The 24,076-nt window shown below is 44.5% G+C and overlaps 2 protein-coding genes across 2 annotated transcripts in view; one reads left to right on the top strand and one right to left on the bottom strand.

Moving 5' to 3' along the window:
• The window catches only part of LOC115005786 (calpain-5-like), a gene marked incomplete at its 3' end in the record, with an annotated part of 28,825 nt that extends 5,751 nt beyond the window's left edge, over nucleotides 1-23,074 (top strand). The window contains exons 3-7 of the mRNA XM_029427728.1: nucleotides 4,467-4,640; nucleotides 11,882-12,013; nucleotides 18,741-18,949; nucleotides 19,087-19,279; nucleotides 22,881-23,074. Of these exons, the coding sequence (XP_029283588.1) occupies nucleotides 4,476-4,640; nucleotides 11,882-12,013; nucleotides 18,741-18,949; nucleotides 19,087-19,279; nucleotides 22,881-23,074 (893 nt within the window). The remainder of the gene's footprint in view (nucleotides 1-4,466; nucleotides 4,641-11,881; nucleotides 12,014-18,740; nucleotides 18,950-19,086; nucleotides 19,280-22,880) is intronic.
• LOC115005787 (olfactory marker protein-like) lies at nucleotides 15,318-15,809 on the bottom strand. Its single transcript, XM_029427729.1, has one exon. It carries the CDS (start codon nucleotides 15,804-15,806, stop codon nucleotides 15,318-15,320), a length of 489 nt encoding a protein of 162 aa, XP_029283589.1. The 5' UTR covers nucleotides 15,807-15,809.
• Nucleotides 23,075-24,076: the final 1,002 nt, after the last annotated feature.

Consider the following 24,076-nt stretch of genomic DNA (forward strand, 5'->3'; position numbering starts at 1 on the left):
ATATATATATATTGTAATTAATTATGCTGCTGGGAGTAGTTTCAGTGACCGGCTGCTAACAATAACTAGCTCGTCTCCTGCAGATTTCAACACACTTGAGTAGCAGCACCGCATAGACATAGAAGAGTGACGGAGGAGTGATTGTTAGTAATTGAGTATCCTATCGTTTCCGCCCGACTATTTATAATCCTGTTCATAATTTATGAACATGCGATTGAATTTTCCATTAAAGAATCGCTGCACAAATCTTAGTGTATTCTGTCAATTACAGTTCTTAGAAAGAAAGAGCATCGGCAGGTCAGACCTTTATCAAATGTGAATCTGCGTTCAGTGCGTCTCATTTCCACCTTCTTTATTTCCATCTGTTTCTGCTCCCCACTTGTAAAAGGCTGACGTCTTATATAATCACAGATCACGTCTTCCCAAACATCTGGCCGCAGTCCAACAGTATTTCTTCCACAGTAAAGCATCTGTGCCCACTTGTATTACTGGTGAAAGTTTTTCTGATGCTTATATCATCCAGCTGATATCCCTGATCATCGAAGGTCTGAGGCGTCTTCAGAAACTCGCAGCTCAGAGATGTTGTGTAGAAACGTTTGCGTGAAGCGTGGAGCAGAACATGGAGCAGAAACATCTCTCATCGAGTAGAGACGCATGTCACCCCGAGATCAATCCGTAAGACGTGCAGACAATTTAAAAATAATTGGTCCTAAATGAATTCATTATAACGGGAACAACAGTGCGGAACACGAGTGCTAAGTTACTCAGTCGATAGGGAAACATACGTTCAGAGGAAGCTGTTAAATAGCTGTGACGTTTCCAGCAAAGTTAGCGACTCGCTGGTGAAACAAGTGAACACATGTCGCTGTTAAAGAGCCGCATGGAGCTGCTGTCAGAAACACGACTCCAGATGAATGCTAACGCTGCCACGTGGTGTAAAGATATGTCAGATGTTTGGAGACATAAGAACTGAAAGCGTGTATACTGAGTTAATGCCTCTTGGATTCAGAGCGCTGCTTGTTGTTGTGCCACAGAGTGAAGGCCTCCAGTGCAGCAGCTTCTCAGGCTCTCTGCAGGTAATGCTGTCGGCCGTCCACGGAGGCCAGATGACAGCATGGTTTTCCCCATCGCGGTCACGAGCCAAGACACCAGGCCATCTGTCAGATTTAGCTTCCAACTGCGACCTCCTCATTCCTCCAAGATTACTTCATCACTCGTTCAGCAGTCGGCCGGCTGGTTAATGCCTGTGAATTGAAGTTACTGGATATTTTCCTTTAACTTAGGTCAAAGTCTGCAGACTGACGGCTTTAGTTAATGTTAACCGCGTGGATCAGGTGTCACATGAGACCAGCTTTCTCACAGAGAAGATCCTTTATCCAGAAATGTATTTGATCATAGAGATTAATGTGTACTTTAAGTGGTTACATGTGTATATTTACCACATTTAGGCTGATAAATCTGAATTTAGTGCATATAATAATGTTCTATATCCGGTTCCACAGCCGGTTGTACTGAAAGAATCGGATTCCCCTGAATGTTTTTACTGCCTTCAGGTTAATGATATTTGAAAGGTACAGTCATCAGATTTCAAGTTTCTCCTGTTTTGATTTGGCGTCTCGCCATTTTCTGCTCACTACAATCCCCCAGATGTTAGAAGTCATTGAACGCTGCTGGGAGGGGAACAGGTCGACTCAGCACAATTCAAACATACTGTATTTGAGTTTGCTGCTTGGTAGTAATGAAGCATTAAGAGACTTCATCCGGATTAGGTTGTAATACTTTTGTAAGATGCACTAAATGTTTGATATTGTTGCATGCTGTATTGCTTCATCTGGCTCTGTGGCAAGTTGCTAATTAAGGAGCTCAGAGGAGACTCTTGTAAAGAGTTGAACTTACTCCAGGTATCCAGAAGAGTCTGTTGCCTGGAGCGTTTTGACTAGCAGATAGCAGGAAGAGGCAGTTAATGTGTGCGTTCAACATGTTGAGATATTCTTCTTAAAGGGGAACTCTTCCAGCGGTAGCGGTGTGAAATCTGAAAAAGATCCGGGGGTTTGGAGTTCGAGAGAAGTGAGTTTACCAGCTCGATGTAGCCGCTAGAAGCGTAACACACACAAATCTCTGACCGTCGAGTTGCATTGTGGGTAATGTAGGCTCCAGACTTTGACAGGACGATTTGACGATTTGAATGCTGATCCAGGATCATATCAAGTCCCATCAGCCAAAAATGGTTAATAAACATTTTTGGTTTCCTTAAATTAGTTTTAGTTTTTGTTTAACCACGAAATGTACCGTACAGGACATTACAGTTGAAAGATAAACATTTCTCTCTTTCTCTTTCTTGTCCTGTATGTATTGACATACGACCAATGAGCTCATTAACCTTGAGGATAGCAGGTCAGTATTGATCTGCATGTAAATGTGGATTTGTTAAACGCTAACCTCTACCACTACTTAAGATTTACAAAGGTGGCCTCCAGTGTCCTCGTCTTCATCTTGAATTATACATTCTAATGAGGTAAATGTCGTCTAGAACAACTTAAATCCTTAACTTTTGCAGTCACCCCAGATACCCAAGAAGAAAAAGGTGGCTCTGTGCTTCCCAACATCATTGTCCACAAGGTTCTTGTAGACGAGCCTTAAGGCAAATGTGTGGTTCCTCTTATATACATTAGTACATTAATGTAACTGCTTTGGACTCAATTCTTATTTTTAATATTTTGTAATAATGCAACAGGTTCCTTGTACTCTTTCATATCCAAACAATAATGGTATTGTAATTTAAATATAAGCGAATCAGGACGTGATGGAACTGTTCGCTAATTGCTTTTATTTAGTCAGCCAGCAACCGTGCTTGAAACATCGCTGTGGAGGCGTTCAATGACCTGGGAGGCTTTGAATGCCTCTAATAAATCTCTTGTCCATTGTCAATAGTTCTGGCTGCTTTGTATTGATCATGAAATTAAATGACACTGGGAGATGAGGACGTATGCAAATGGTTGACCATGAAAAGTTCAGTCATGAATAATTTTTCTGATCTGAAAAACATATCGAGTGTCGTGGACTTGTTGATTATGGTGCTCACAGTGTGAAAGCACAGCGACCTCTCTCTAAGGGTGTAACTAATGATCTTTTTATTTACTATCAATAGAATTTCCTAAATGATTAATTAGCCATAAATGAAGACTAAAATCCTCTGTCACAAGTTATCAGAGCTCAAAATAATTGTGTCCTCTGAATGAAAACATTTCCAGATGCTACTGAAGCCCGTTGATCTTAATATTTTTAAATTAATGACAAATACAAAGTTTGAAACCTTGTTCCGGTGTGACATGCTAGTAGCATCTAGCGTAGCCTCGACCCACGAGCGTGCAGCGGAGATGAGCGCCGGGCTACAGAGGTCTGGTGAGCTCACTTCTTTTTAACACTTCAATTCAAATGTATTTCTAAATTTATATAGCTCAATATCACAAATGACATATTTGTCTCAGTGGGTTTTTACAGAGACCCCGGTAGTCTAAGCCTATAGCAGCATAACTAGGGGCTGGGCCGAGGCAAGCCTGAGCCAGCCCTAACTATAAGCTTTATCCTGATTTATTCCAGATTTCTTTTCATTTTCAAACTTCTGGAAGCTTTATATAACTTTTTGCACAGTATCTCCGAGACCTGTTAACACGCTTTAATGTGTTTAAATTTCATTATAATTTCTACAGAATTTGGACCGAGGTACAAGATATATGGATAAACTCAGCGTCAAGTCAGTCCTCGATTCAATAACTACGTGAAAGTCAAAGGTGTGGGCTCAGAGAAGATACAGTTAGCAACTAGCTGGGAACATTAAGACGCTAAATATTCAGATATTTCCATAAGGAGTTTGTGGAGACAACCAGAACTACAAGGAAAGTGAATTATTAATGAAGCTTTTAACTGATTAATATATAAATGAATAGTTAAGATATGTAAATATCACAGCGTACTCTCGATATTGATCTTGACATTGACCATGTGTGTTGTAGAGCCACTATAGTAATGAATTAAAATATAGGTTAAACAATAGAAACGTTTGTGTTTATCTATTGTTTGCACACGGCTCCTTCAATGTACAGCAGTGAGGATATCAGTCAATTGACTGATTAATCATTTTGACCCAGTGAATCCAGGCTGTGTTCAAGGCGGCACCACACATTGACTTCCTATTTCCACTGAGAGCTTTCACTGTTACGGTATTAAAGTCTGCTGGATTGTGCTGTCAGTCAGCTGTGTGTGAACGAGTGGAAGAGCAGAGGTGTCGGGGGGGAAATTGGTTTCACAAATGTTACTTGTCGGGGAGAAACCAGGTTTTTTGGGATGAAATGCAGTGTTTATAAAAATGTGAGTGACTGGTGATAATATGATGCATATCTGAGCATGAGATGTGCAGTTTTGGTCTGACGGGTGTCCCTCCTTGTACTCCTGGTTGTGTCCTTCAGGGCTGCAGTATGTTCACTTCAGTGAAGGCCTTCGAGGGGCAGCAGTACTCCACCCTGAAGAGGCAGTGCTTGCAGAGTGGCCTGCTCTTCGAGGATCCCCGCTTCCCCGCCTTCGACGACTCGCTCTTCTACCAGGGCAACAGGATCGGGCGTGTGGTCTGGAAGAGGCCTCGGGTGAGTTGGTTTGTGCAGTCAAAGAGTTCGAGGCTTGAGGTTGGGGCCGCTGTGCTATGTGTGCCGATCATCAGAACTGCGAGTCTGTAGGACTAGTGACGCTAACGTAGCTCCGCGGTAAGAGCTGTCCACGAGTCTGAAGTAATATCTAAAGGCGGCACTTTGCAGATCAGCCCTCATTTTCACCGCACTTTCATCAAACATCTCCTCCAAGCTCGTAGTCGTTGTTCGGCACGATGGTAGCTTGTTCTCCGGCTCAACAAACGGCATCAGCTTTCTCCTCCCAACGGGAGCACATCCCCAGTATACTGTGCAGATATTCATAGATAGCACATCACTGCGACACTTCAGGGGCTCCTCAGAGTTACTGCAGACAGATTGTTTGATAATGTTCTGAAAATACCTCATAAAGTAACATAAGATAAATCCGCCTGTTCGTAAAGAACAACAACATCGATGATCGTCAACAGTCCATAGCAGCGAACTAGTAAACTATGACTACGCATTATTATTTTAATACAGTAAAGTATTGTATGCACCATATACCCAGTTTAATATGCAACTCACTTTTATACAAAGGGGTCTCTTCTCCGTCTCTGTCAGCTCTATACGTTGAAGGAATACTGACGTCCAGATTGAGTATTTGAGCTCTCATGCCCCCCCCTGTCGTTGCTCCACTCCACTCTTTAGTCTTCTTGCATAGCCGGCTCTGTATGTATGTTTCAGTGGCAGTTGATATCCGATGCAGGGCCTCAGGATTTAGTGAGCTGGCTCCCCTGCCACTGTTATCCCCCTCATGCAGCAGGCTGTGGCTCTGGATGGAGTAACCTCCTTCTGCCTGTGTGCCGCTGCAGCAACAGCCAGCGTGCATCGCCATGGAAACTGGGTCACACAGATTATGTTTTGGTCTGTGCTGATGTCAGTCATGCAGATGGAAAACTGGGAGAAGTCAAGGGGGGGAAAGCAGGAGGAGTATCCCTTTTCATTCTGTGTCTTCCCCGACAGTGGTTTATGTCAGGAGGTTAGGAACCCTGGACATTTTATATCTCAGCATTTTTTAAATATATTTTAGGTTTGACATATATATATATATATATATATATATATACATATACATATATATATATATGTTGTTGGCTGGCTAGCATGTTAGCATGTTAGCATGTTAGCATGTTAGCGGTTAGCTCGCCAGCTGTAGGGTTTCCCTAACCAGCCCTGTGAGGTGTCACTAAGTCACCAAGTCTCTAGAAACCAAATATTTAGAGAAGATGCACTGATGCATTTCCCCGTGGTGCTTTCTGTTGTGAGCAGACCTTTAATAACAAAAGCTGAAATAAATCCACCAAAAACAACAAAAATACTAATTGAACTTTACTGGAGGTGGAAGAAGTACTCAGATCTTGTACGTAAGAATAGTCTGCATTCAAATGTTATACTGAACTAAAAGTACAAAAGGTATTGACATCAAAATATACTGAAAGTACCCAAAGTAAAAGCACTCCTTATGCAGAATAGCTTCATTTGAACGACTTTGATATTCTTTTTACAAAGTAGCAGAAATGGAAACAAATAAGTAAAGTACCTCAAAATCCAAGTACAGTTCCACGACTGACTTTCACCAACACTTTCCTCTTTATCCTCCGTTCTCCTCCAACACTTGCTGAGCGTCTGCCTCTCCGTCCTCGTGGTTACTTTAAGATCATTCTCAATGCAGTATTTTATTCAGGGGAAGGGTGCATGACAAAGTTAAACACCAAACTACGTAGGGACAGAGTGGGTTTGAGAGAATGAAATGTTCAGAACAAACTAAATGTTCCTGAGAAAAGTGCATTTAAAGTATCGCATAATAAGTCATTCTGCACAGTCGAGGTTAAACGAGTGAACGCCACGTTATGGTCACATCATTTGCATAATATATGTGGGATTAGATCAACATTATTCCAGAATTTCAATTAAAACTAATATAATCCCAACATTTGAGTTAATCTGCTTCCTCTTCAGTTTTTTATTTGATTTTACTTTTGTATATATTTGATCATATTTTAGTACGAAGGCTCCATTTGTTCTGATCATTTCGTGATGTTTTGATTACATAACAACAGTCATGTGATATAAACAGATAGCAGCAGAGCTAACATCTGCATCACTGCTGCTGATTCAGGCTGTGTGTTAAGAGCGTTGGGTCGACGTCGCTCCATTTATCATCAATGTGTTGGATTTTTTTACTTTTTTGCACTTTGTAGTTCTCTCCTCTCCTTTCCTCCGCTCTGTGTCTGACTGTAGGTGTGTGTGTGTGTGTGTGTGTGTGTGTGTGTGTGTGTGTGTGTGTGTGTGTCGGGAGCGGAGCCCTGCCCTTCACGAAACAGAGGAGAGAATGTGCAACGCAGTAGACACTGCACATAAATTAGATAAATTACATAAGCGTTTAGTTTATTTAATAAAAGAACACCTGTTCAATATGAAAAGTGAGTTGTGATTTGGCGCCCCCCCCCCCCCCAATACAATGGTAGGGGAAACACTGTAGAGTACACTTGAATATCAGTACTTGTGCCATCGATACTCATTTTTACTGAATAGAGCTTGAATGCATCATAATATAACCTCGCTGCGGATGCTAACTGCTAACGTTACTAGCTCGTGTTGAATGACTTGTTGATGCAGGGATGCCTCATACTTAGAGCTGTGTATTACATTGTAAAACACAGTTGTAGTGCATACTTCTATAGATATCCAAATGTAGACATAAACTTCAGCGTTGGCTTCAAAAGACTGGGAAATGTCGACCTCTTTAAAAGCCTGTCAGCAGCCGTGTGATATGTAGCAGCGAGGAGACGCTTCGAGTCCTCCAGTAGATCATCTCCGGGGATCAGCTCGCTGAGAGAATTAACATTTTTATCTCATACTTCTGAATCTTCAGTCCATAATGGAAGTGATGCTCTCTTCTCATCTCGCGTGATCAAACCTGAAACGGAAAACAAATCACTTTAAGTTGAAAGAGATTTCAACATCACAAACCTTTGCTCTGACTTCACGCAATTTCTTTTTTAGACTGATATAATAATTCATGTAAAACATATCTGGAACACTTGATGATTTATTAATGAAGAACCTTCGTCATCGGACCAAGGCCTTCTATACCCATTTATTAAGTAGCTGCTTAATGATTTAAAACTCTCCCCACTCACTTGATGTGAGAGAAACTAAATGTTCACAGAAACTTCTCCAGTCGTGCAATAATTCCCATATTTTACTGGGTCAGTCGTGGAAACAACGAGCAACAATGTGCACAATTCTCTTGGTTGAATCAACCTTTCTTGTGTCTCTTAGGACTTCCATCTGTTGGAGATCATCACAGATATATTATTAAAAAGGTTTGATTTAATGTCTCTAACTTGTAGCTTTGTTAAGATGTGTTAGCATTCCTTGTTTTATGTGCATCTAGATCAGCTGGTAAATTATTGTGAGAATACAAACAAATATGAAATATAATACTTTGTACAGTTAGTTTTTGTTTATCTCAGGCTCCAGGAGCTAGAGGATCCTCACTCGCCCCCCCCGCTGGTGGTTTATTCCCACACAACATGAAAAGGCAGCCGCTCCCTCACTCTTCTTCAGAGCTGCTGGTAAAAAATGTTTACTGCAGGAAAAGCTCCATCTCATCTACACTTCTGTTCGATTTCTGTGCACGAGGCTTTCAAGTGCAAACACGTAAAGTGAAATTACAGACGCATAACATAAAGAAGAAATGTCTCCACATGAACGACAGTAGAGCAGATGCATCATCAACAGTCAGGGAAGTTCTCCTCACGATGTGTGACGATCAGAGAGGTTGTGTTATCAGTGGCAGGGTGAAGGTTCACAGGGTTAACCCCCCCCCCCCGTGCTCGGTGTTATCCTTGCTCACATGCATCGAGGCGATATTTATTGCTGCAATGAAGTCCCAGTGGCAGAGCATGCGAGCATAAAGAGCAGGCTCTAATAAAATGCTCCCCCTCTCTGTCTGTCTCACTTCGTCTCTCAGCCTGTCTGTCTTCCTCCTCCTCCTCCTCCTCCTCCTCCTCCTCCTCCTCCTCCTGCATCTCTTCCACTGATTTGTTTATTTATGTCTTGTCTCCACTAGGGTGGGGCGATATGACGGTATATCCTGTGAGACAATGGAAATGTTTCAGCTGACAGAGAGTTTTCGATATCATTGACTGTATTTAGTGCAGCAGAAATCCTTTTTATAAAGATGAGGCTTTGAACGCCACACAAACAGCTCTATAGATATTAGATTTGGGAAAAGGAGAGCACTGATGTCAAGTTAATAATCTGTATTTGTAAATAATATGTGCATCACCTAAATCATTGATCATCGGCGGTGACATGATGCGTGTTCCTGCCGACAATATCTCCATTTTCCACAGATTGACACTTGGTGGCGACAGGAAACGCAGCCGAAGAAGAAGAACAGGCTTTAAAACTTTCAAATAAGTCTGTTTTGTAAATGTTTGATGTTGTATTTATTAAACCCTGAGGATACACACACACAAGCTGAATGTGCGTTGACAGCCGTACAAGGATCTGAGGAGTCGTACTGCTAGATTCCACTTTGTGTATTGTCTTAGCTCCAGCGCCTGCTTGTGTTGCACGTGCAGCTGCCTCTCGCAGGCTGACGGATGGGGCTGAGGGACGGGGCTGCGGGATGGGGCTGCGGACGGGGCTGAGGGATGGGGCTGCGGACGGCTGTGAAGCTGGTTGAAAGGTTCTCAGTAGCAGGGTAAATGATTAGGCTGTGCTCAGCCACAATATTCACATTACCTCAGTGTCTGCAGAGCCGGGCCGGGATCGATACTCTATTACTCTTCCATCTGAGCCAATCCCTGGACGGCAGGCCACCACAGGGAGCCCCCTCCGCTGTTCAGACTCCACCAATCAATGGTAGCGGACAGGGGGGGGGGAAACGTGTTGAGAGATCTTAACTCTGGCACCGATCCGACGCGAATCCAAACATTGCTTCACGTAGTCGTGCCGACTTGAACGTGCAGAGAGGAAGTGCTTCAGTGCTGGTCTCTGCGAGGTGAGGGGGGCTGCAGGAGGCGGGAGGCCTCGGGGGCTGCAGTGGCTTCTGATTAAAAGTTTGCTTTTGCAGCAATCAGCTTTGCAGAGTCAGCAAACTACTGACCTTGGTTGTGTCCTCTGTCTCTGTGTGTGTGTGTGTGTGTGTGTGTGTGTGTGTGTGTGTGTGTGTGTGTGTGTGTGTGTGTGTGTGTGTGTGTGTGTGTGTTTTAAACCCACATTTGAACATGCACCATAGTGTGTACGATCGACCCTTACACACATGACTCTTGAAGGATGTTACCATGACTGATGTTTATGAATAAAGCAGGATGGGGCAGCTGACACACACACACACACACACACACACGGGGGAAATGTTTAACCGGAGCTCTCAGAGGAAGAACATACTGTATCCTGACTTCATAAGATTTTACTTTCTGGTGGAAATGAAATAGTTATCAAACATTGATTGCAAAGTCGTCCACATGAATATTTATAGTTCAGCAGAAAACAACCCAGGTAGATAAAGTATCAGTTATTAAAGCATGGCTGCTTTGCTCTTATTTCATTATTTTTAGAACAGTTTCCGTTCAAAGTAGAATAAAAAACTAAATGTACACAATGCCAGAAACAGGTTAACGCTAAGTGCCTTAAATATAAACGGGTTATTGGTAAGTTGCAAAGCCAGAAGTCACACAGAAGTAAACATTTCATGTTAAGGATCCTAAAACAACAGTTAGAATCAGACGCATGTTTGTAAACGAAAGTGCATTAAATCAAATCTGGATTTCTTTTTTTTTTGCGGATGCAAGAAACTTGAAAGTGTTAAAGTGTGGAATCATTCACACGCTGTGTGTACGTCACGTGAGTGAACGCTCACGTGCATCTTCCTGCCTCTCTTACTTCCCTGACCCGACTGAGTGCTGCGAGAGTGTAAAGATAACGAGCTGCGCTCTGAGTGATGTCTGCGCTGCCCATCGACCCGCACACACAGAACACACACCGACTGTTCACACCTGCAGCAAATGAAGCTCTATATTTTATATTGGGCTTCTGTTAACCTTCATATTAAACGTCTGCGCTGTCACCTCACTGATGCATGTGATGGTTTATTAAGTGTTTTACCACTAACACTGATAATCTGAATAATACTTTTCTCTTCTACTTGTTTTATACGTCAAACATTTCCATGAAGGAAATATAAACTAATATGATGCTTCAGCTATTTTGCATATTTCTTTCCATTTCTCCACGGCGTCCAAGCTTCAGGCGCTTTCCCATGGCAACGGTTGACTAGGAGACGAGCTGTACATTTTGATTTCACCCGGTTCAACAAACACAGCGCAGGTGGCGATGTTGAACGTTTGGGAATACCCATCATGCTTCAGTTTGGACATCGGAAAGTTAGCCTAGCTTGCTAACATTTGATGAACATTTGATTCCTGCTAAACTTTTCTTTTTCTTTTTGACCAAATGAGTACAAAAGAAAACAAACACCAAGTATTTACTGTACACACACACACACACACATATATATATATATATATATATATATATATATATATATTCTTCTTGTATTAAAAACTATTTTAATTTACTTGATATTGTTTTAAACTGCAAAGCTTCCCTCATTTGTGACATTTCTGCTGAAGTGTTGCCTTTGTGTGCAGACGAGAGGATCTCTCTGTAAATGGTCCTCACCCTGTAGTATTCATCCCACACACTATCACAGGAAGCACAGGGTGTGTGTGTGTGTGTGTGTGTGTGTGTGTGTGTGTGTGTGTGTGTGGTGAGGTGTATGAGTCCGATAGAGCGAGAGCAGCTCATTGAGCAGCGTGCTCGCTGTAATAAAAGTCCGTCTGTACAACATTGTGGCAGTAAATGAACCTCAGCAGCCACAGAAAATGTGATTCTGTAAATGCATGCAGCGCTCCCACACTTGGGCCGAAGATCGTGAACATGATACGTGGGTGCATCAGGACAGATGGTCTTTTTTCTGATTCAGGAATGTGGCTGGGTAACCCGTTTAAGCTCTAAGTCTTGTACTGTGGACCGTACACACTCAAACGTGTTACTGTAATCACCTTTAAGTCCACCCATGGGTATCATATCAACTTTAAAATGCACAAGTTGTGACAAAGCTGCCACACACTAAACTCTTCTGTGTGTGTGTGTGTGTGTGTGTGTGTGTGTGTGTGTAGGAGCTGTGTGAGGATCCTCACCTGTTTGTGGATGGCATCAGCGCACACGATTTACATCAGGGCCAGCTGGGGAACTGCTGGTTTGTAGCGGCATGCTCCAGCCTGGCCTCCAGAGAGGCTCTGTGGCAAAAAGTAAGTATGTATGTAGCGTGTATGTGTGTTTGTCTGTCGTCTATTTCCTCTAACATCATCTGTAACTCTGTGTGTTCAGTACCTGAGCTGGAGTCAGGACGGGGTTAGCCTAGCTTAGCATTAAGGCTTAAGACTCGCCTGGCTCTCTCCACAAAGTGAAACTCTACCAGCAACTCTAAAGTTCTCTAATCAACTTGTCGTATCTTGTTTGTTTAATCACCAAGAGACATTTAAAAACAACCACTTGTAGAGTTATGAGAGTTAAATGTTGTAACTATGTCTCCAATGCTCACAATGTTTTCTTTGCTCTTTGCTCTCGTGGTGTCAGCCTGTTGCCTGGTGCCTGGTGCCTGTTGCCTGTTGCCTGGTGCCTGGTGCCTGTTGCCTGGTGCCTGGTGCCTGGTGCCTGGTGCCTGTTGCCTGGTGCCTGGTGCCTGGTGCCTGGTGCCTGGTGCCTGTTGCCTGGTGCCTGGTGCCTGGTACCTGTTGCCTGTTGCCTGGTGCCTGGTGCCTGTTGCCTGTTGCCTGGTGCCTGGTGCCTGGTGCCTGTTGCCTGGTGCCTGGTGCCTGGTGCCTGGTGCCTGTTGCCTGGTGCCTGGTGCCTGGTGCCTGTTGCCTGGTGCCTGGTGCCTGGTGCCTGTTGCCTGGTGCCTGGTGCCTGGTGCCTGTCGCCTGTTGCCTGTTGTTTGCGTGTGGGAGCTGTCTTCACTATATGATTTACAGTGTACCACTCCGCTGCTGGATTAACATGCTTGGTCGGCAGAATTTCCAATTTCCAGTCGGACGCACCAATAACAAACTTTGATCATCTGTTGATTAAACTAAAAGGAAAAGAAAACACTCAAATCAAACTCATTAAACTTCTTATTTAAAGAAAGTGTTTGAACTTGGAAGCACGAAGGCTCGACGGATGTTCTGGCTTCAGCCGGCAGTGAACGGGCTCACACAGACGGAGAGATTAAACTGTTATCATGTGTGTCATTAACTGTGAAGCTACTGCCGGTTAGCTTCATTTAGCATAAAGACTGGATACGAGGGCTCTGCACACAGCTTTAAATGAAGTTTACAGACACCCCCAGTAGTTACAATATTAAATAAATACCGACAGCCCAAGTCGGTATCCTTATTGTGCTCTCCACGATGCATCTCCTCACACGTTCTTCCTTCCAGTGCTCATTATATCTGCAGTCTGTAGAGGAATGTGCACCACAGATCGACCTGAAACGACTTCATTTATCATTTAGCCTTTCACACACTGATTGGAATAAACCTTTGCATTCAAATTGGAACCGCAAATCCACTATTGCAAGCTTCAGTCCAAGACGAGTGGTGTCATATTCACAAACATATATATATATATATATATATATATATATATATATATATATATATATATATATATATATATATATATATATATGTTTGAGCTGTAGCGTTTCGGATGTCAGGATTATGCTGAAATGTTCTTTGGCTTGTGTCCTGACAAGGAAACAAAGTGATTATCAAGGTTTAATGGGATTTGAAACAAGAAGCCTCGGCCTGCTGTAGCGAGACGCTGCAGTGTGACGGTCTGTAAACACAGTATGGCCATGCTTACATATCTTAGTGTACTCTCTGTTTGTCCAGCTTTGTTTTATCCTTCAAACACAGAGTTTCCAACTCCATATCTACTGAGCAGCATGGCGACTGCTGCAGTTTGGGAGTCTTTGGTTGATTTTATAAAAAGATTTCCAGGCTACCTTTCCCCCCTCTTTCCAGTCTTTGTGCTAAGCTAAGCTAACTGGCTGTAGTTTGATATGTACAGCACACATACGAGAGTGCCATTATTCTACATTAGAGGTGCCTCGTGTGATTGATCTGAAGGCCTAATCTGGCCCCCCGGCCTTTAGCTTGAGACCCGTTCTGAATGCTGCTGGGGTTGTAGTTTGAAATGGGACCACAGCGGAGGAAGTTAGAGCTCCAGACTGTTGGATCTAAACACCAGTGGAAGTCTGTGTTAAAGCAGCCTTTGTGCAGAGACGTTCGTCTGTTCAGTCTCCCGTGTCGCTGGCTCGCAGCTTTACTTCCTGTGAAGGCAAAACAAGTAAAGGTCCAAATCCCACAGGAGCAGAAACTGTTCCCCAGTGAGACCCGAGGGCTGCTACTTCAAAACATTATTATTTTGTGCTGTTGTTTTACATGTTAATTACCTGCAAAAAGTGCCTTTCATTTCGCTTTAGAGCTGTTGTCTTCCTTAGATCCTTGTAATTACTCAGCAGTGTTGTTCTGTGAGCAGTAGGGCTGCAACTAATTATGTTTTATTATCTATTCATCTGCAGAATCTGCAAAAGAACAAATATTTTCTCATCATTTGATCTATAAAAATTCACTTAATATGATATAAACATCAGAAAACGTCCACGTTTCACAGGCTGAAAGCAGAAAAATGACTTTAATGATTCTTAAATTATCAAAAGAGTTGCCAATTATTTTTCTGTCAATCAATTAGTCGCCGAGTCGTTGCAGCTCCAGTTCTCAGAGTATCTTTGTCACCTTTTAAGCACAAGGACAGAGGACACTCGGTAATAAGTGATATTTATGCATTCAAGGCGAGATCACATTAATTCAGACTCCTGACATCTTTTGAATCAGAGAATGGTTTAATGGTTCAGAAGGCAAGTTAGTTACATGCTTTCTAGCAACAAGAAAAGAGTCTAATACCTCCTGACATCTCAGTTATTTTCTTTTCTCTCACACCTCATCTGACACGCGTCTTCTTATTCAGTCACAGTTACTGTTGCAGTGTGAAGTCTTCACGAGGAGGAGGAGGAGGAGGAGGCTTGGAGATGAAATCCACACGCCTCCCCTCGCTCTTGTTTGTCAGGGTCACCATGCAAGACGGATGAGGCAGCAGGAACCTGTTTCCCCCGTTCACTGGGGAATATACTCGAGCACGTACACACACACACACTGTCTCTATCCGTTCTCTCACACGGGACTCACTTCTACCAAACCCGTCAGGGCCGGCTGTTTGTCAAAGAGGACGACAGGGTGGATTACATTTCTGCTCAACACGAGCCGTGTTCACACGTTAAGAAAGTGCAAATATACCTTTTTGACTTTAGCTATATTTAACATCATAGGAAACAAAGAAACACCCTTTTATGATCAACAGGTTCAGTAGAGAAGAGAAGTGAAATGAGGAGGAGGAGGAGGAGGAGGAGGGTGGTGTCTTGTCCTTAGAGATTGTTCAGATGATGGGATATTGAAGACTTCCTCAACTAAACGCACACAAGCACAGAAAAAGAGTTTGTAGTTGGAAGTCTCAGCTGTCCACCGTGAAGACGATGGAGCAGTTAACAGTCTCAGGGATGCAGCCATCTGCAAACGCAAACAGGAAGTACATCACCTTCCTTACCGTAGCCAGATCTGCGATTCTCTCGCCAAACTCGTGCCCATCGGCTTCGTAGCACTGGACGATCGTGTCGCCCGCCGCCCTCCAGAAAGCCCCGACGGGCTCCAGCAGCTGACGTGTCATCAGGTTGGTGAGGTCGGGTGTCCAGAGCTGCGAGGTGGCCGTGATGGTGAGGCGTCCCGTCTGGGGGAGACGCACCGACCACCGCGAGAATCGGAGGGACTGTTTGGAGAAGTCCAGTCGGTACACGGCCTCGTTGGGCAGCAGCAGGTGTTCACCTTCCTGCCTCTTCTGGCCTCGCTGCTGCAGAGACTGAACCCGCAGGCGCATCACCTCCGTCAGCTGGCTGTCCGGCCGGAAGGGCAGCTCCAACTCTGTAGACATGCTTGGACTGCACATGGCAGCAGGCTGGGGGGTCGATACCATCTGCAAGGCTGAATTAGATCGGCAGCTATGTCGAAACTAAGCGTCTTCACTTTCTCTCTGTCCTCCTCCTCCGATCCAGTAACTCCTGCTCTGTGCTGCTGCCTGCAGGCTTGTGCAGGATGCATGTGTTCATGTCTGTGTAGCATCGATAGGAGAGGGCAGGTCTTACACAGATTAACAGAGGTGCTCAGCAACAACATCTAATGACATTTGCAACCCCGGCACAGTTTGCCCGGAGGGAGCTGTTTGTCACACATTTGTTTGTCTCTTGTTCTTGCTTGGCTACAGGTCTTTGAGTCTAATAGCAGACATGAAGTGCTGCTTTACCAAAGTCCAGGAGGCTTGAGCGGCAATGTGAATGTAAACACGTCAACAGTTTGGCGGGGGGGGGAGCTACGACTCCTGTGGTTGCAAAAATAATTCCGATTGAATAGAAGTCTACGAGAAGATGACTCCACTTCTCTCTTGATTTATTACCTTAGTAACATTTACCTTATGAGTTTATGTCTCCAGTCTTCTTCAACACAGCATGGGCTTGATTTAGGGTGAAACAGAAGATAACGCAGCGTATGCTTTAGGGCGGGGCTACCTTGTGATTGACAGGTCCCTTCAACATGCCGTTGTCCGGTCTTGGTGTTCTCCGTGTTTTGGTCGTAGAACTTTGATCTCTTCACAGTGTGTCTCCAGGTCATGACAGTTAATTGTAACATTTGGTATACATTCATTTTCCACTTGGTATATACAGTGTATGTGAAGCAGCGAGGGGAACGCCTCTTTATTCCCCTCGGTGTGGGTATTGACCTACCGCAGGGGAAGCCAGGGTGCCTTCTGCTCGCGTTCCCGCTGGGCAGTCGTGAGGTCAATAACCTACCAGAGTTCAGGCGCTGCGTGGCGAACCTCGGGCCAGATAAAAAACTGTGATAGATGGAGCCTTCGCTCTCTCACTATCCACAGTGCAGAGTCAGGTTGTGAGCATTAAGGTGGAGTGCAGGAGAGAGAGCCTCCCGAAGGATTACAAAATGACTCTGTGGTGCAGTGCTTTGTTTTGTTTTTCCTTCCCCCTCCTCCTCTTGTTGCTGCTTCACAGAGCCGGTCCTCTGGAGAGGCCAGATTCTCTCCATCAGCAGAGTGTCACCTCCTGTAGAGAGGTTTGACAGGAACTGCTGTTCAGTTAGCGCACCATGACATCTCCAAGGACACCCACTGGAACGCTGTCTCTTAGTTCACATGTGGTGTCGCTCACTGCATCATTTGCAGTTTTTGCTGCATGCCATGTTCCTATTGGTGGAGGTTTAACAGGTGCTCTTGAGTCACTATGGGATCATGGGAAAGCAACATAATGACGCCGAAGTATTCTGATAAAATCATTGAATGTTTAGTTGAACGATTCAGAAAAGGTTTGCAAACATAACTGTGAGATGCACAAAGAACGACGAGGAGAACAACAAAGGAAAGGACCAGCGCGTGATGCCAAAAGAAATAATTACCAAAACGTCTCACTCTTACTGTCTAACACAAACAGAAAGGGTCTGACTAATCTGCACTTAACTGACGAGAACAATAAAACACATGCGCACGGAAAACACTTTACAATCCTGCGCTAAGTGCACAACAATTTAAACGTGTGGGCCTCAGCGTTAACAACACTTTTAATTTAAATTCAAATTTAACAACAATGCCGAGCTCAGTGAACTAAAGACTACGGTAACTATAACTGCACGACCAGGAAGGGCCGGCCGGCGAGGCGGACGGATCTCAGGGACCAATCACCTGGCAGGGCTGACACGGCACTATATGCACAGCAGGACTGTAGTGACTGCAGGTATGACAACACAGGAGTATTGGAAAGGCTGTAACTTGCGATGTGGGATAACAAATAACCGATGTGTTAATTTATCACAGCTAACACACATCGATGCTTTCTTATAGATGCTTCGTCCCACAGAAGGACGTGAGCCGAACACAAACTCAATGCTTTAGTAGTCTTACTGAGATATTTAAACAAAGTATGTGAGTATTATTATTATTTGTTCTGAAATCTATTATATGTCTCACTTTGACTGCACAACATGCTCTGTGTCGCTCTGCGCCACTCTGTGTCGCTCTGCGTCACTCTGCGTAACTCTGCGTCACTCTGTGTCGCTCTGCGTAACTCTGTCACTCTGCGTCACTCGGTGTTGCTCTGCGTCGCTCTGTGTCACTCTGCGTAACTCTGCGTCGCTCTGCGTAACTCTGCGTCACTGTGTCGCTCTGTGTCACTCTGCGTAACTCTGCATCACTGTGTTGCTCTGCGTCGCTCTGTGTCACTCTGCGTCGCTCTGTGTCACTCTGCGTAACTCTGCGTCGCTCTGCGTAACTCTGCGTCACTGTGTTGCTCTGCGTCGCTCTGTGTAACTCTGCGTCACTGTGTTGCTCTGCGTCGCTCTGTGTCACTCTGCGTCGCTCTGTGGCGCTCTGTGGCTCTGCGGCACTCGGTGTCGCTCTGTGATGCCCTGTCGCTCTGTGGCGCTATTTTTCACAAATATGCTGTTTGTTGTTTACTCAAAATACTAAAAACTGTTCACAAAATGGAGGCTGGGTTATAGAGGTTTTACTGGACAACAGCAAATGCAGGCACTGACACACACACACACACACACACACACACACACACACACACACACACACACACACACACACTACAGTTATTACCTCTCACCCATGTCCTATTACAGCTGGATTTATGACTGAGAGAGCCACGGTGATAAATGTGTCCCCTAATCCTAAATGCATCAGCAGACATGAGGGTACGCTGTCTCACTCTGGCAGCCCACTCCACCTTGACATTATTAATGCTCCGTGGGCCACTGCCTATTTGTTTGGCTTACCTGCCCTCTGCTCTTCTTCCTCCCCCCTCCTCCCCTGCAGGTCATTCCCGACTGGAAGGAGCAGGAGTGGGATACGGAGAAGCCGGAATCGTATGCGGGGATTTTCCACTTCCGCTTCTGGCGCTTTGGAGAGTGGGTGGACGTGGTGATTGACGACCGGCTGCCCACGGTAGACAACCAGCTGGTGTACTGCCACTCCAACGACAGCAACGAGTTCTGGAGCGCCCTGGTGGAGAAGGCCTATGCCAAGTCAGTATCAGCGGCAACACATATACACATCTTTATTATTGCACACTTCTGTTTGCTTAAGTATAAACTTAAAACAACTTTCATAATGTTTATAAAACGCTCTCATTAGTGTTACTCTCTGCTCCTCCTCCCGTCAGGGTGTACGGCTGCTACGAGGCCTTGGACGGGGGAAACACGGCCGATGCGCTGGTGGATTTCACGGGTGGTGTTTCAGAGCCCGCGGACCTGCTGGAGGGTCAGATGGCAACGGACGAGGTGGCCCGAAACCAGCTGTTTGAAAGAGTTCTCAAAGTCCACAACAGAGACGGTCTCATCAGCTGCTCCATCAGGGTGAGCTGAGAGCTGCAGGCTTTTCTTACAGGTGTCTGTGTGTATGAGACAAACATTAAACTGTGCAGATCTTAGGGTTAAGCTCAGTATATCGTCACGTCAGCGGCTTTGTGAGGCTGCTTTGAGCTTAATGCTAACATTCGCTAACCAGCACACGAACACAAATACAGCTGAGACTGATGGGAGCATTTTATTACTTGTGTTGTTCTTTAATCAGAACCCAAAGAATTGGACGAATTGAATTGAGTTATTAGAATTGAACCTGAAGGAGACATGAACGTCTGACCCTGAATGATGTGCCGATCCATCCACACAACATTTTAGCATTTCATCAAACCATAAGATTATTCTGTCTAATCCAGCAGAGATGACCTCGTGTGCCTCAGAGCCCTTAAAGAGTCTGAGTGTTATCTGCTGCTCATTTTAAAACCCAGGGATGGAAAGTCTCTTGTTGACTTTGTGCAGACTCTCTGTGTGTCTCAGCCTCCTTTACAGACAAACCTCTGCATGAATTCTTTCTGCAGTTTTTCAAAGGCTCTTCAAAGCGGTGCAGTAATGTGTTTGAGATTACGTGAGGTACACACAGATGAGAAGCGCTTCTGATTTGTCCAATTTGAGGATTCCTTTCATTCCAGAATGTTTGCACGAAGCCTTTGGATTGTTATAGATGCTTCTCACAGGGAGGCACATCTACTAACGGCGGGACAACCGGCAGCAAAAGGGGGAAAAGAGGGAGCACTAATGTGTTCCACCACATTCAAAGCATCTTATTAAATGACCCATATTGAATGCAAGAGAACCGGGAGCTGTCCGCATGTATTTCAGTGAACAAAGACACACGAAGTTCATTTTAGTGTCGAGAAAACTGTTTTATAATTCAATATTAAACACACAATATGTAATATTATGACACTAGGGGTGTCTCAATCAAAACAATAACAAAAGAAAGAGTTGGTGTCATTGCAGTCGGCTTCTCCCGGTGAGGATTCCTCCATTTTTCATCGTTCAGGATGTTTTTACTGGGATCCTCATTATCCTCGGAGGACGCCTCCAAAACAAAAGTGCCCGGGTGATTTAAACAGATAAACAGTGAATAAAGCAGTTTCACGTTAAAAACCAGTGTTTCTTTGCACGCTGTCCGGCTGCTTGCTAACGTTAGCTCAGCTTGTTTCTCTGCACGCTGTCCGGCCGCCGTTAACGTTAGCATCAGCTTGTTTCTCTGCACGCTGTCCGGTCGCCACTAACATTAGCTCAGCTTGTTTCTCTGCACGTTGTCCGGCTGTCGCTAACATTAGCTCAGCTTGTTTCTCTGCACGCTGTCCGGCCGCCGTTAACGTTAGCTCAGCTTGTTTCTCTGCACGCTGTCCGGTCGCCACTAACATTAGCTCAGCTTGTTTCTCTGCACGCTGTCCGGCTGTCGCTAACATTAGCTCAGCTTGTTTCTCTACACGCTGTCCGGTCGCCACTAACGTTAGCTCAGCTTGTTTCTCTGCACGTTGTCCGGCTGTCGCTAACATTAGCTCAGCTTGTTTCTCTGCACGTTGTCCGGCTGTCGCTAACATTAGCTCAGCTGTTTCTCTGCACGTTGTCCGGCTGTCGCTAACGTTAGCTCAGCTTGTTTCTCTGCACGCTGTCCGGCTGCCGCTAACGTTAGCTCAGCTTGTTCTCTGCACGCTGTCCGGGCTGCCGCTAACGTTAGCTTAGCTCGTTTCTCTGATAACTGAAGGTGCAGACTTCCGAGCTCTAGAAGCCTTCACTACACGGACTAAGATCTAAAACGTTATTGTACAAATGTGGCTAAAAGGTCAGTTTACTGCAACGCTGATGCTGCTCAAAGGAGGATACAACGCCATCACAGGCGACCGGATGAAACGCTGCATTACCTTCATTTATTTACAGCTTTGTCTAGGTTTGAAATTTGTTTGGGATAATGTAATTATACAACTCGTATATAACATAGTTCTCGTCGTTGTCTTATCTACATATTACATGTTTAAAGTCTCGGTTATTGTTGGTGTGTTTCTAATAGAGCTTAATGAATATTAATATTAAAACCTCGACTTGGAAACAAGTGGACGCTGCTTATGAGTTTGACTTTGGCCCTTGTTCCCTGCGTCTCATGCCGATCTATTCCCCGACGTCCTGCTCCAGCCAGTGGATCACAATCCCTTATTGTGATTCAGGCTCAGTTCAAGTTTTAAAATGATACAGCTCTTTTATATGCATGAGTTTTTACACCGGAGGGACTATTGTTGAGCATGGGAGCGAGGGGAATATATCCACTAGCATACAAAAACAGGCATTTTACACCTTTTATCCGTTGTTATTACTTTAGCTTGTGTTTCTCACTCATAAATAGTTTTTCTGGGAATGCATGAATTCTACGCCTGCCCTCAGGGAGACCCTGTATTTACTGTTAGTTGCGTGATTCATGGATCAGGGAATCTTAAGTGCTGTTCTACTGTTACTCTCAGACTAAAGGGGGGAAAGCAGTGGGAATTAACATGAGAAAAAAGCCTGCTGGCTCTGAGTGTCCACTAGAAGTCTTCACTTTGGACCTGACATGAAACTAACCGAGGAAAACCTCCAACCTGACATGCAATAAATACATTTTTAACAAAGAGAGACCTGTTCTCAAGGGAGCCGAAGACGATTAGGATATAAAAGAGGAACTATTTGGGGCACTCCTGGATCCCATGAATGTTTCCCAACGTTAGCTGACTCTCACTCTCTCACTCTGCTGTTTGAATCTCAGCACAAAGGATTGTTCAACTGCTTTAGAAAAGATCTGATTCTTTCATAAAAAGTTGGAGATACAAGCTCAGGACCAGGAGAACGTCGAGGTCGGAGTTCACTACATCTCCCAGGGTGCATTTCGGCAAGAAACAATCACAGAGCTTAGAATGATGCTGACTTGAGATTTACACGTTGAGAAAACTGATTCCATGAAATACATCAATTATCTTTTGTATTTTTAGATAACGCGGACTCAGTATTCCTTCTCACAGCTCCACTTTGGACAAAGTTTCAGAACTCCATGAAGTACATCTATTTGTCATGTCTGTGCAACTGTCTGTTTGACATATGAATCACGCTCTCAGTTGTTGCACGGATAAAAGTCGGTGTAATGTCTCACAAAAAAAGCCGCAAGTGCAGCGAACACGTAATTATTGGATCGAAGAACCAATTTTGATAACGCTGTAATGACTCTCCTCTCGTTCCCCCTTTCCCTCCAAAGCTTTTCATTTACACATGGCGCATTGCTCAAATGTGTGTCCCATCACACAAATCTTCCAGTGTGTGTGTGTGTGTGTGATGTTTTTTATTTACAAGACGCACCAGTGAGAGAGGCCACACGACTTGTGGCCTCTCTCACTGAAAGGATTTAAGATGAATCCTTTGTATGCGACAAAGAAGAAGCAAATGATTAATGTAAAATAATGCAACATGAAATGTTTCCCCGTGTGCTCTTTTAAACCTTTTAACACCTGTTTATAATTTCCCAGGAAACTGTGCCAGCCTCCGTCTTTTACATATTTCTGGAGATTCACAAAAGCTTCTGTTTCCAAGGAATAATTCTCGCCGCTTTGCTGTTTCCCAGGCGACCACGATAGAGGACATGGAGGCTCGGTTGGACTGCGGGCTGGTCAAAGGCCACGCCTACGCCGTGACAGACGTACGGAAAGTGCGGCTCGGTCACGGACTGCTGGCCTTCTTCAAGTCGGAGAAGCTGCACATGATCCGCATGAGGAACCCCTGGGGGGAGAAGGAGTGGAGCGGCCCCTGGAGCGACAGGTGAATCACAACGCTGCCACCTACAGGCGCGGAGGAACTCCTGCAGCTCAGTTTAAATCCAACTCTTTTTATGCACATTTTCAATTTTCGCGGAAAACAAATATCGTGTTTCGCCCGGTTCTGCAAAGGTTTCGTACTGGACAGACGGGGCCACCAACTGCTTACCTCCATGAACCAACTCCTAATAATCACATAACTGTCGTAAAGGATGGATTCAATCGTTTCTCAAAAGTTTAAAACTTTTAAAACGTGCACTGCTGAGCGTTCTTCATCCGTCTGTCCCCATCTTGCACAGCGATCTGGTCAGAAGTTTCCAGAGCAGCACAAACAATGTCTTTGTCCTTTCATACGTCACTTTGCTGTGACCTGTACCAATTTAACCAAATTCACTAATTCGATTTTTAAAATGTCGAAGCGCGCCGCTCCCCTTGGTCTCTCGAAGTTTGACCCTCTAGTCTCATAGAGATTGCTTGTGATGAATGAGCAAACAACAAACGACTGAACAAATAGAAAAAGCCCACAGCGAAGACAGCGAAGCTGCACAATGGGGGAAAATGTCATGCAGACAATGAAAAATGGAGATGCAATCACGCTAATGGGCCACAGAGCAAAGTCGTGACTGAATTCAGCCGTCTTGCTTTCTAGAGAACAATATCAGATTTAATTTCACCCTCGCAAAACAGAAATTGTGCTTCTTTTGAAACGTTTACTGGTTTCCACAAGTGGCCATTCAATCAGGTGGACAAAGTTGAGTAAAGTGTTTCCTACACGTCTTAGTGCAATAGGTAAAGATGCTCCCTCGACGTCTTTGTGAAACAAACGGGGAGGTGGTGAAGCCGGATCATAATGGAGTCTGAATTATTGATGAGGCCGAAAGAGAGAAAGATGTTATTAAAGAGACGTGAGTCATCGTTCTTCTTTCTCAATCATTCGCTCGCTCTCGCTGAATAATTTATTCATGGTTTGATAAAAAAAAAGAAACCTGTTACTGTAAATGGAGTC

The sequence above is a fragment of the Cottoperca gobio genome, unplaced genomic scaffold (assembly GCF_900634415.1).
Source record: "Cottoperca gobio unplaced genomic scaffold, fCotGob3.1 fCotGob3_364arrow_ctg1, whole genome shotgun sequence".
NCBI lineage: Eukaryota > Metazoa > Chordata > Actinopteri > Perciformes > Bovichtidae > Cottoperca > Cottoperca gobio.